Genomic DNA, 13263 nt, shown 5'->3' with positions numbered 1-13263 from the left:
TATATATTAACATTAATTTTTTTGCATGATTCTATATGAAAAACAACTATTTGCTTACCAAACACATAACACATCCTGCTCTGCAAAAGATTCAACATCTTGCATTCAAGAGAAAAATAAATAGTTAGTTTTAGTTCTTTTATGTTTCAACAGCTAGTGCTCTATGCATAAATAACAAGAAAACTATTTCTCTCATAAATAAATCAAAATAAAAAATTATTACGTCCAAACTAAATTTTCAGCAGGGACCTTTGTGCTACAAAATTTGACTGTAAGGACAACTTTAGGCACACCCAATAAAAATCCCCACTCACTATAATTTCAAAACGGACGGATATTACAGATTACAGAAAATTTTACATTCTTGAATGAGAACATGTGGGGATATGATAAAGATCCAACGTCCGTGCTCATCTCAGGATAGTTTCTTACATGGTGAAGAAAGCAGCAATCAGTAACTTGATTTGAACCCTATTTAACGATCCTTTTTAGATAATTTTTTAACACATTGATCAAAGATTTAAAACCTCTCATCGCAAGGGAGGAGACAAGTGTGAAAAAAAAAAGGTAAAACAGTTAGATAAAACGGGTCAGGTAAAATCACCCTTAAATTTGTGAACAATGCGGTCAAAGATGCAGCTGGTCATGAGACTGTAACGTACACAAACACATTGGCCGCTTGTCATGTTAGTATGAGTTAATTTGTGATTAAGAACATCAATTGATACATATTTGAAGATCGTGAAACATGGAAATGTGAATCACCATTCTCCAAAGAAATGAGGGCACCAGAACCTCTCTTGTTACCTTGCTCAGAGTGCATCCAATCCAACATGTATTCCTATTGATGCTGTTAACATTATGTAAACATCAATCTTCCTTTAAAAAGAAGAAAGGAAGATACAATGGGTTCAGTATTCTAAACTCGTCCCCCAAAAGAGGCTATTTGCCTCAAGAGAACACTTGTGTTTGTTTATCAAATCCCTCATAACCTGTCACTATCATCTTTTTAATCAAATGACCAAAACGACTGTACATCCGAGGTTGGCTGTTGACCTCCACTATATGGCCTTGAAACAGCTGATTTCCCTATGCTTTCAACAGAACCATCTACATGCCATTCCTTTCTGCAAAGCAACAAAATTCAAAGCTGTTAAATCTACCGTCACAACAACTTAGAACTTCATTTAGATGGTGAAAATAAAAGCTCATATCATAAGCAAAACCATTAGTTTCAAACAACACTTTTCAACCGTCTACATTAACACTAAAAATTGTATTAGAGAGGAAGGAATGACCCAAGTTGCATAATCAAGGAGGAAAAATAAATCCAACACATCATAAGGAGGAAAAAAGGTAGTAGTCCAAGTATTTGAGGCATCTAGACTTCGCCATAATTCTACCTTAGGGACAAGAGATTCTTTTACTGTTCAATTATGAGGGTCTCTTTAGTTTTGTTTCTTTTTGTTGGTTCAACTAGTTTTTATTTCACTATTTTCCAAGGTTCAACAAGTCCGTAGTTTGAAATTTTAGCTGATAGTATATTCTCAAACAATTACTTTGAAAGGATAAACAAATTGATGAATGCTAGAAGTAATCAATGAACACCATCACACAACATTTCACGACTCAATCAAAAGACTCAATCGAACAGAACAGACGAGTAAAGAAAAGGACATGAAAATATACTGTCAAACACCAACAACTAAATCCCTTTCTGTCCATTGCATACCGCATTCATTTCATGAACAAATAAATCACAATACATATCACACAGATCTAACACATGAATCCCAAATATCATTTGACAATTAACTATTCCACTTTTAGTAAATCTAAAGAACATAAAAAAGGTAAATTTGGAGCTAAATACATTTTATTCTGTTATATATCAGACATCCAAAGATGTCCAAAGTCACATGAATCCATTTCAATCAAACACTTAAATTACCTTTCATATACATGAGTGGGATGTGGACAGCGGAAGAGACAAAATCAAGGAAATTTGACAAAAGCTGTGATGCTATATTTTTTTATCGTATTTATATTTCATTTTCAACACCTCGCTCTTCTCTGATGAAACATTGTTAGAGATGGAAATGCTGTATTGGGTATATACCTCTAGTCAAACAGTCAAACCATTACCAATAAGTTTAAAAAGTAATTCACCCTCGTTTGAAACATTAACATATTTCTTCTTTATAAGCTAGTTTTCTGTACGGAAGAATTGTAATTCTATTCAATCAATCAGTTCAAAAAACACCCAAAAAACAAGCACTGCTCTAAATTAGTAATAGATACATTTAGATACATTGAGTCGGAGTATCATCAATAAGCAACCCACACAATTCAACAAACAGACTACAGAGGACAAATAAGATCAACACAGCACATACATACTTAAACACATGCTGTTCCATTCAAACATTCCATCACTTGTTAAGTATTATAAAATTAATTTTCGCCACAGAAACCAATGGTTTTCCCAACGTATCATCACCTACATAACATGACCGAGACACTTGAAACAAAAGAAGCAAAAAGGTTTAGAATTCCACAAAATTGCCCATAAATGTTTACAGATCTACAGTTCATTTCGAAAAATAAGAATTGTTTTTTCTCATCTTTTTTTGCTAAATAAGTTTCATCAAATTAAAACGCTCAACAATATAAATGATAAATGTAAAGCAGAAATTCCACATTATCTATCCAATATATAGGCTAGGCAAATAGTTCATACATACTTGGACCAACAGTTAGCCGGAGAACCATCAAGCCCATGGCTACTAGCAGATTCACTTGGGCTACCATATATCATATCATTTTTGGTGGCTGCCTCCTGACCTATAAGACCACCTGACAATGGTGGGAAGAGAGCACTTTGCGACCAAGGATCATATCCAGACGAACCAGTAACGGGGCTGAAGTTCTCACCACTATGGCCATTAGGAAGAAAAACATTTTGTGGAGAATGGATACTGGATATTATGCTATCTTCTTTGTTAAAAAACGAAGCCACAGCATTCTGAGAAGATGAAACCACAAAATCATCCTTGTTTGGTGTGTTCCTCTGTGAGGATAACAGCCAGCTCCCTGGGCCACCTACTATACTTAAACCATCTTGAACAAGTGGAGCCGAACTCCACATCTGCCACGTTCCCTTCTCATTTGCAGCTGCATCATCCAGGGGAAAACCACGCCTGTCTTGGCCCATGGGGGTACTGGGAAACCAATTAGAACAGCTCTGTTTCTCCCGGGATGATGGTGACTCAATCGGAGATGGCTTATTAACATCAGAACTGGCAGATATGCTTTTCAAAGAGTGTGGCTTTGTTACTGCATTCTCTGTCCCAAAGCCAGTTCCCAAGTCCAACTGAAAATTATCAAGTGACTCGGAAACAGGCCCAAGCAAGGACACCGGATCGGGAACATAACAGGGGTCTTCAAAAAGCTCCGGTTCATCTTGTCGAAAGACATGCAATGTATTTCCAACAGGAGAAAAAAGTGGTTCAATTGCAGGAGAAAAACCTAGACTACTACTAGTTGGTACACTTGCATGGGTAGAAATATTAAATGGTGATGGAAGACCAAATTGAATAGGATTAGTAAATGTTTGCGTAACTGGTGACTGGGCAGACAACTGAGGGCTTTTGGTTTCTGCTTGAGGTTTCGAATTTGGTCTGCATATTACATTGGAATTCGAAGATTGAGAAACAGATGAAGATCGAGTAAATAACTGCTGCCATGATTTTTTAGGTGCTGTGCTCCATGGCTGTGATTCCGGGAGTACCTGCAAGGAACAATCATCATGATAATACAGTTTCATTAGTACGTATTTTTACAGTGCACCCAAGATAACCATATAGATTTCTAATAAGAAATTAATATAAACTTATAGCAAGCAATTATTAATTAGAGCATCGTGATTATATACAGTAATAACAAGCAATTATGTTATGTTCAAAAATCTCAAAGACTGAAAGTTTAGAATGTCATCAAACAAAATGGAAGTTAGTGACAATAGACACGTTTCAAGATGAAATAACAGCAAAAGCCTTGTCCAGAAATTTGACAGTAGTATTGATCTGTAAAACCACAAGTTTTTCTTTCATGTGGAAAAAAAAGTAACTAGCACTCCATCACTAATCAACACTCAACATAAGCTGCTAGAACAGTATTGTAAAAGAGCAAAGAAAAGGATATAGGAAGCAAGACAACTTACAGATTGAGTGATCCTATCATCACAATTTAAATTGGATTTTGCAGCAGGACGCTCAGGAGGACATATTTCTCTCCGGCTGGGAGCAGTATGAACATGATCTACAGAACTATTAAACTTGTTTTCCTTCACCACAGTACTTGGAATATTATTGCTCCTACTGAAACCAAACGCTTTTGAAGAAGACAAAAAAGTGCCCCGCATGCGGTCAAGATACCTTGCTCCTGTGCCTCCTCGGTTATAATTGTTTGCAGGGACATTTTTATTAGGTGCATTGTCCATATTCTGTCCCTTGCCACTCTCTAACCCAGATTTATGTTGCTCTCGGCGATCCATTTCGCTCTTTTTGTCGAAGTCCCGCTTCCGCTCACTTTCCTTGCCAGCTCTTCTCTCCAGTTCTTCGGCGTCAGAGTTGCTCTTACTGGAACCCTTGTCTTTCTCTTTTCTTTTCTCCTGACGCTTCCTTTCAGCTTCCTTCCTGCGCTCTTTATCCTTACTGGGATTTGATGATCTGCTGTGATCTTTTTCTGCTTCCACTTTCTCATCTCTCAGTTTCCTACGCTCCTCCACTAACCTTGCAACCTCCTCCCTCTGTTTTCGCTCTTCTTCCTCCAAAAGCTCTTTCTCTAGCCTAGCCTGTCTTTTCTCCTCAGCTTTCCTACGCGCTTTTTCCCCTCTACTTTCACCGAGGCCCACCCCATTTTCACCCCTCTTTGCCAAGAATGCTCTATGTTCAGCATCGGATGAACATTCTTCTCTTGAACTAACTCTAAAAGCCTTTCTCCAGAGCCATCTAATGCTCTTGAAAAACGAAGTCAAAAGCTTGCAGACCAAAAATAAAAGACCACAATATGACCTCTCAGTCGAACAATGCTCGGCTCCTCCAAAAAGACCAGTACTCTCACTCGTCCTCCAGTTGTTGGGATTACCTGGAATAGACCCACCAACCCAATTGCCATTCTCCAGCCATTCCTGACCGCACATCCATCCATTTTCAGACCATACCTTGCTATTTAATATCTTGCCACCTTTTCCAACCAAATCCTTAACTATACTGGAATTGGAAATCCCTAACCCCGGAGGCACAGGCAAGTCTAGAACCGGTCTCTTAGAAACATGACCACAGTTAAAACACATAAACCGACCCCCACCAGGGTTCTGATCCCTATAGGGACTCAAGCAGTTGCGGCACCGCCTAGTAGCTGTCTTCCTCAACTTCTGCATCTCTATGGCCTCAAACCTCTTCCTCTCCCTAATCCGTGCATTCCTCCGCACGCGCCAAGCCGACAACCAAGGCATCAAAATCTCATACCAGAAAAGAGTAACCAACAACACAAAAACACAAGCCAGACGAGGCGAAGTAATCTCGAAGCGAAAAGCAGGCGGCAGAAGCTGAGAAAGTGCCCACAAACCAATTAACGGAATAACCAACCAAGGTAGCATCGTGGCAACCCGGCGAGACCACTTCTGAATAACACACAGTATACACATTATCCTCTAAACCTAACCCTCTCCCTAGTCCCAAATATACCCTCTTGATTTTTCCCTATAAAAACAAAGCTTCCGAGGAAACCCTAATCCCGGGTTCCTTTCCCCTTCCTCCCAATCAATATCCCCCAGGGTTAGGCGCAGAAACTTCAGAACCCTAAAATCCCAAACCTAAAAAGAAAACAGAAAAAAATCAGAATATTTAGAAATTGGTATTGGAATTGAAATTGCCCTATTCTAGCAACAAATGTCGCTGTACAGTTCAAAGAATAAAAGCGACAGAAAAATGAAAGAGGAAAAAATTAGAAGCTTGGTCCAACGTGATTGTGTCATGAATCGAAAGGGAGAGAAAATGGGAATTTAGGACTCACAGATTCGGCGATGGTGAAAACTAGAAGATGAAAATAGGTGAGAATGGGAGCGAAATGAGATTGGGGGCGGAGTACATGAAAGTGTCCGGAGCCGGAGTCGAGTCGTCCGATTCGGGTCGGAGCCTCCGTCGCGGGTTGTTCGGTGTGTATTAAGAGAGAGAGAAAAACAATGCGAGAAGAAGAGAGAGAAACAAGATAAGAAGAAAGAGAGAGAATGCACTGAAGAAGGAAATGAAAAACAAAATCGGAACAAGCGATGTCACCGAACCGTCGCGATGTTGGATAAATTGGACCGGAGTCGGTGAACCGGGCCGGCTGTTATTATACTCTTTCCTTATTTTGTGTTTTTTTCTCTCTCCTACATTCTTTTCTTCTGCAATTTTTGTTCTTTTGCAGCGGAAGGAATTTTTGGAGTTGGGGCACTTGTATGGTTTCATCAATAATTTTGGGTTTCATTTAATTAATTATATATATATATATTATATAATTGTATGAAATTGTTAAAGACACTATTTAAAAATGAAAATGACAGACGATGTGATTTTTTTTTCTGTTATTAATTGCGTTATTTGGATTCGTGCTGAAATTTCATCCCAAGTAGTTAAATATTAAAATAATATCCTATTGGAGTAAATATTATACTTTTATGTTATTTGATGAATATTAATTTGTGTCGTGCTGTTTCAGAAAAAACTACATCACTTTCAATATCTTTAATTTTCAACTGAATTTCAGTAATTTTAGTTGAATTTTTTAATCAATTAAAAATAAAATTTTGTTACTTTATATTTTTATTTAAAAATGATAAAGTTCATTCACTCTTTTAATTAAACATTCATATTGTGTTAATTTTTTCTCTTCTTTTATCGTACATTTCACATTATGTCACAACTAGTTCATGAACTTAATCTCTTACCTATTTCATACTACTTTTAAACATAATAAATTATCTTTAGAAAAATTCATCTGAATCAATATAAGAAAATTTCAAAATAGATTTATACAATCTTACAAGTTGATAAATGAATTTTGTTTAATTTATTAGAAGTCACTCTAATATATTAAAAAATTGAATTTAAATAATTTCATTTGTAATAGATGCAGTGAATAAGATACCTATTTATAAGCATGTATTGTTATTTACATAACTAACTCTTTACGTAGATTAACTAATTCTTTTCGTATGATGAAATGAACAATTTATTTTCTAATCCAATTCCATAAACATAAGTGACGGATCATGTTGATCCATAAGTTAAAATATAGTTGTCATTTATATACGGTGCATGAAGATTCTAAAAATAACGAAATCACTTATCTAATACACTTGGTAGTATCCCATATAATTATATTAATATAGTTATAAAAACACAAACAAAAAATAATAATCTAATATGCAAACTCGTTTTAAAATTTTAATATCATTATAAATGTAATAGAATAAAAAGTCAAATGATTATAAAATTATAAAATTTGAAAATTTGAAAATTTTTCCCTTTTAAATATAGATTTAAACGAGATATAAACTCAAATTAGTACGAATTCAAGTAAATGTTTATTATAATTAATCAATTAAACGACAAATAATAAATCAATTCTTATAGAGTTTTGTTGTTTACAAAAATATCATAGAATAATACAATTGATTAGCTTCACACAAATTATTAAGTTCTAGCCTGAATGATTTCTATAAATATATTTCGAAATTCACTTAAAACATACCGATTACTTTGAATCATTAGGATTTCTTAAATTAATGAAAAACTTCAATGTTTATACAATTTTGTAAGTTTATAATTTTTATTTAAACCATCAATCAAGACTTTGTGTGGTAATTTTGATTCTTTACACGTTGATTTAAATCTTTGAATACTTACCATTGATGGGTGATATACTATTTCGTTATTTGTGAATGTTATTACATCTTTTTAAAGTGTTTTTGGTGTATTAAGTTCTGCATTAGGTTTTTTGTTCAAATATTATATAATTACATGTGTAGCATGGTTGTAATTTAATACATAGAAAATATAGCAAATAATCTCTCTAAGGTTGAGGAAATTCGTATTAAACATAGAATTAATTTTAAACTATTCTAAATCTCTTTTGTACATCTCTCTTTCTCTTATCACTTGTTATTCATTATATTTATATGTGTTTTGCAATACTCTCACTCTTTTACTTAATAACTTCAAAGAAAGATTTTCCAACAATATTAAGTGTTTAAGAAAGTTGAAAACCGCCTATTAAATTTTATTGGTAGTGTACAATTTATTTTGTTTACAATTTATCTCGGAGTTGTTTTTTTATAGTTTTTAAAATACAAGGTCGTGTAATTGTTAGACAAAATAAACTTCATATTGAGGGCGCATATATTAATATTCCCCTTTGTTTACTGGAAAAAATTATTCTTTTTAAAATTTTGGTTTGAAAAGCTTAAACCAATTGATCAATCAGTTTAGGATGCTCTTGTAAATGGTTGTTTCATTCGTTTTCAACTAGTGAAAAATAGGTATATTCCAAAATACTTCTCAATTTGCACTATAGGGAAACAAAAGAGGTGATATGAGGGTAAAGAACAACATATCATTCATCTTTTGCACTTATCAGTCCTACAAAGTGTCAATAAACTACAAGAATTTGTTTAATTATCGATGAAATTTTACTAATAAATTTTAGAATTTTAATTATTGACATAAATTTTTTCAGTAATAAATAAGTAGGTAAATTAGAATATTAATTATTAACAAACATTTTTATTGGTAACGAATTTGTCGGTAAATTAGAGTTTTTATTATTGAAAAAAAAATCAACTGTAAATTTCCTCAGTAAAATTGGTACAAAAGTTTCCTCTATGAGCATCAATAAATCATGATATTTATCGATGAATTTTACCAATAAGTTTGTGTTCGTTAGACATTTTGTCAACTCACTGATAACTTTTTAATAATAATCAATTACAACAAGTGTATTGTTGTATTGAAGTAGTATTCAAGAGTCATATCCACAAAAATTTGCCAAGCGTTGCCAATATTTATACTATGAAATTACTTTGTTGTACTATGTCAGGTTGTAACTTAGAAAAAATGCTAAATTGAAATAAAAACAAGTAACAAGGTTGAATGTTTTTCTCCCTTCCCCAAATTATATTTTTTATTAACTTCTTTCACACAAAAATTATTCATGAATCAGTGCTCTGGAAGGGCTCTTACAGGTAGATCTAAGTGCATCCCTATAATCTATAACCTAGGGAAATTTAGACCCAAGGTGATTCCTTAAATCTTAGTAGAATAAATCCCTACTTTAATGTTCCAGACTCTTCTGCCCAATATCCCCTCTAGCTACCAATTAGGCACTAATACATGTATAGCAAAGTGTTTGGACCACAATTCAAACTAGTTTTCCAACTCAATTTGAAACAATTAAATCAAAAGAGAAAAATAAAACAATTCACAATCTACTAAATCAAACAACAATTGATACTTAAGAAGATAAATAGCAAATAGAAAAGGGGAAGATCAATTACATCCAACCTTGCTCCTTGAGTTTTAGCCACTCATGATGGAGAGTGAACCCATTAATACACACAAATCCACTCAACCTCTATTTTGTCTCTCCTTAAACAATATTTTTAAGAAATTTAAAGAGGAAGGAAGCCTATTACCCACAAATTTGATTATCTAACACTACTAAAAAAACTCATATTTCCTGCCAATTTTGTTTTGAATTTTTTTTATAGGAAATACTTATAAATTTTGTTATGAAAAAAAAAATTGCAGGAAATTAGTACCAATTTTTTTGCAAAATATTTTGTATAAAACACTTTTCGCAACAAATTTTGTAGGAAATACTTACGAATTTTATAATTATGTAGGAAATACTTACCCATGAAGGAATTACCTACCAATTTAGATCCTTAGGAAACATAGTAGGAAAAAGTCTTTTCTTGCAAATTTTTTTAACAAATTTGCAAGAAAATTCTCATATAATATGAGAATTTTTAGTAGTGTAACCAGAAGAGGGGGCATTGTTTTATGGTTTGAAATGGGTAGTGCTTAGCCAAGTTTTATGGGCTTAACCACATTAACTTCTTTTCTGAGTTTTTTTTTTTACATTTATGCTCAACCACATAATCTTCTTCTGATATTCTGATGTTCAAGGCTTTACTTCACTGCTTATTCCATGTAATGTACCTCATCACTGGTTCAAGCTCATGTGCAGCTCAACAACATTTGTTAGGCTCAGCAAAAGATTCCTTGTGATTGTTCTGTACTTTCAACTGTTGTGGTTGATGTAAGACCCAAGAAAATTAAATAAAAAAAAAAGTATTTAATTAATAAATGCGATAGCGGAAATTCCTAAGTTATTTAATGTGGAGAGAAAAGATAAGAACAATGGTAGCTTAAGTGGTAGAGCATGTTGACGGTGTGGGGAGGACTTGGGTTTGAGTTTTGTGAATGCCATTTATGGGTTATTTTTATTATTTAATTATTTTGCATACAAGCATGGTTGTGGGATAAGAGGTTATAAGGCATGGTGCATTGACTTGGCCTTGACATGGTTGTGGGTTCAAACCTTGGTTTGTGCAAAATAAGATTCTTTTGGAGGATGCTTTTGGTGATTACTGAGAGGAGAGCAACAATTGTGTTTTGTACCGCCAGGCGCCAGGTCCCTACTAGTATGCGCAGTTTTTGTAAAACTGCGTTTCCCGATTCGTTAACTGTATGATTTAGATGAAATTTTGAAAGGTGATTCCTAACATGTTTTTCTTTACTTTGAATGGTGTAGATTTGAATTGAATGTTTTTAGCTAGAGATATATGTTACTGATGATTGGTAGTTTGAATTTCTTAAGAGCATGATTAGCAATGGATGCTTAAGTGTTGATATGGCCTTGAATGGTGAATGTGTGTGTGTGTATGTATATATATATATATATATATATATATATATATATATATGTATATATATATATGTATATATATATATATATACATATATATATATACATATATATATATATATATATATATATATATGTGTGTGTGTGTGTGTATGTGTGTGTATGTGTGTGTGCGATTGATGAATATGTTTTGGTAGTACTTGCTTAGCCATGTTGAATATATAAATCTATACATGTTAGCTCGAATGTATGATGTTATAAATGTGTGAAAAATGCCATTATTGATGATATCACTATGACCGAGTGTTGCATGATCATGATGAGTTTTGGGCAAATATGGGAACATGATAATCATACTTTAAATGTAATGGAATTGTGAGGGCATGCGAAATAAGTATATAGCTTTGATTGTGTCTTATGTGGTGTATGTGAATTGTAAGCATGCAAAGGGATGGGAAAATGAGAAGAGGAAAATAACGTGTGTGTTGAAATTGATTTAAGATGTGAGTATATATGAATTATAAAAGAGAGGAATGTGTGCTTGTACTTGAAATATGCATATGTGTTGTGATATTGTAATTTGGAGTATATGAATGTGTATGTTGATTTCTGGATGTTTGAGAATTGAATGGGTGAATGCTAGAAACTGAATTAGAGTACCTAAAACCAGTAGTATCACACTGTCGCAACCGGAATCGCGACGGGAAGGCGAATCAAAAAAAGAAACGGGTTTAAAAAAGAGATTGGGAGTCGCCATCATAGTTGTTTTTGGAAAACTATGGAAAATCATCAAAATAAAGCAAGTCTGCAAAAAAAACCAGATTTTTGGGCCCGGGAGTCGGTTACGCGTAGGGAAGGTGTCAGCACCCTACAGCGCCCGCTCAAAGGCGGTACCTTTAATTAAAAATGCAAAGTTGATGTGGTTTTCAAAATATTAATTTTCCCCAAAAATAATAAGACAATTTTTTTTTTTGGGGCCCGACAAGGATTGACCTTGGTCCTACGTATTCTCATTTAAAGTGAGAAATTAGGGTTACGTAGTTCTTGAAAGATATTTGAAAAAACAAATGAGAAAAAGATTTGATTTTTTTTAGAGGTGAACCTGACAAGGACTGGCCTTGCTCCTACGTATCTCACGGTGGAGAACCAAGGATCACGTAGTTCTATAAAAAGATATCTTGTTTAAAAACGTTGATGTTTTTGTATTTTGAAATTTTATATGTTTTTTGGTGTTTTTGAATTATTTGAAAACATGTGTCATACGATGCGAGCGATCGGACAGACACTAAAAGGGAAAGAAAATTATTTTAGTATTTTTTAAATTATTTGGAACAAAGTGTCACACGACGCGGGCGGTCGGACAGACACAATAAAAATGAAAGAGAACCATTTTTTGATTTTTTTTTCTATATTTTAATTTTTATAATGTTCAAATATAATTGTTTTCTTTTTTTAAATAAAATAAATAAAAATAAATAAATAAATTTATAAAAGGATGAAAATATTTAAGATGAATAAAAGTGAAAAACAAAAATACGGGGTGTATGAGTAATAGACAAAGGCACAGGGTGCAAGACTATCATGTGTGGGACGTGCAGGTGGGGTGTATAAAATGAGAGAGAGGTGGAAGAAATAAAATGACGAGGGGTGTATGCGGTAAATAAAGAGGTGCGCTGTGTAAACTCCAAATAGATCCAAAACATAAGACTAGGAGGTGTGCGAAGATCGAAAGCGGGGGTGTATGAAATAAAGAGGGGTCTGCGAGTCCAAACCCAACTTCATTTTTTTCAAAACAGAAACCCTAAAGGGATCATCTTTTTCTCTCACTCAGGAGTTATCACAACCGTCATTCCAGCTGCCGTCTCCGGCACCGCTCGACCAGATGCCATTGCCGGCGACCCTAGCCACCGCCGGCAACAACCCAGCCTCCATCATCTTCTTCTGCCAGACCTTCCATCTTCTTCCGCTAGCCTTCATCCTCGATTCACCCCGTCGCCTCAAGGCCGTCACCGTCGAGGGAATCGCCGGCGCCGCTGGGTCAGACAGGGGGTGCGTCTTCTCCTCTATTCTGCAAGCGTTGAGGCAGAAGCTGCTGTCGTGAGCACATCGAGGTTATTGCCGCAACTGTGATTCGCTGCCGCCACCCCTAGTGAGCTATTCGAACTCCGACTCGTCGCCGGCAATCTTTTCTTCTTTCCTCTCTGCTTTCGGGCGATGAATCACATGGTAAGGAAGAAGGTGGAATGCGAAAATGGCGGTGGTTCCGTGTAGGTACAGTGGCGTGAC

At 34.7% G+C, this 13263-nt stretch overlaps 1 protein-coding gene across 1 annotated transcript; it reads right to left on the bottom strand.

The window, feature by feature from the left end:
* Positions 1 to 671: 671 nt before the first annotated feature.
* On the bottom strand, positions 672 to 6344 carry LOC114184887. The gene is made up of 4 exons (XM_028072270.1): positions 6079 to 6344; positions 4223 to 5878; positions 2745 to 3790; positions 672 to 1127 (listed from the first exon to the last, which is right to left on the bottom strand). Exons 2-4 carry the CDS (start codon positions 5708 to 5710, stop codon positions 1010 to 1012), a joined length of 2652 nt encoding a protein of 883 aa, XP_027928071.1. The 5' UTR covers positions 5711 to 5878; positions 6079 to 6344; the 3' UTR covers positions 672 to 1009.
* Positions 6345 to 13263: the final 6919 nt, after the last annotated feature.

The sequence above is a fragment of the Vigna unguiculata genome, chromosome 5 (assembly GCF_004118075.2).
Source record: "Vigna unguiculata cultivar IT97K-499-35 chromosome 5, ASM411807v1, whole genome shotgun sequence".
In the NCBI taxonomy this organism is placed as follows: domain Eukaryota; kingdom Viridiplantae; phylum Streptophyta; class Magnoliopsida; order Fabales; family Fabaceae; genus Vigna; species Vigna unguiculata.
The sequence above is the reverse complement of the archived record's forward strand: the minus strand, read 5'-3'. Positions and strand labels throughout refer to the sequence as shown.

Coding starts and splice junctions, on each gene's coding strand:
- LOC114184887 (XM_028072270.1), bottom strand. CDS start 5,710: ATGTGTATACTGTGTGTTATTCAGAAGTGGTCTCGCCGGGTTGCCACG. Junction 3,791..4,222: donor ATGATAGGATCACTCAATCT/GTAAGTTGTCTT, acceptor TGTTCCTTGCAG/GTACTCCCGGAATCACAGCC. Junction 1,128..2,744: donor CCGGCTAACTGTTGGTCCAA/GTATGTATGAAC, acceptor GTTGCTTTGCAG/AAAGGAATGGCATGTAGATG.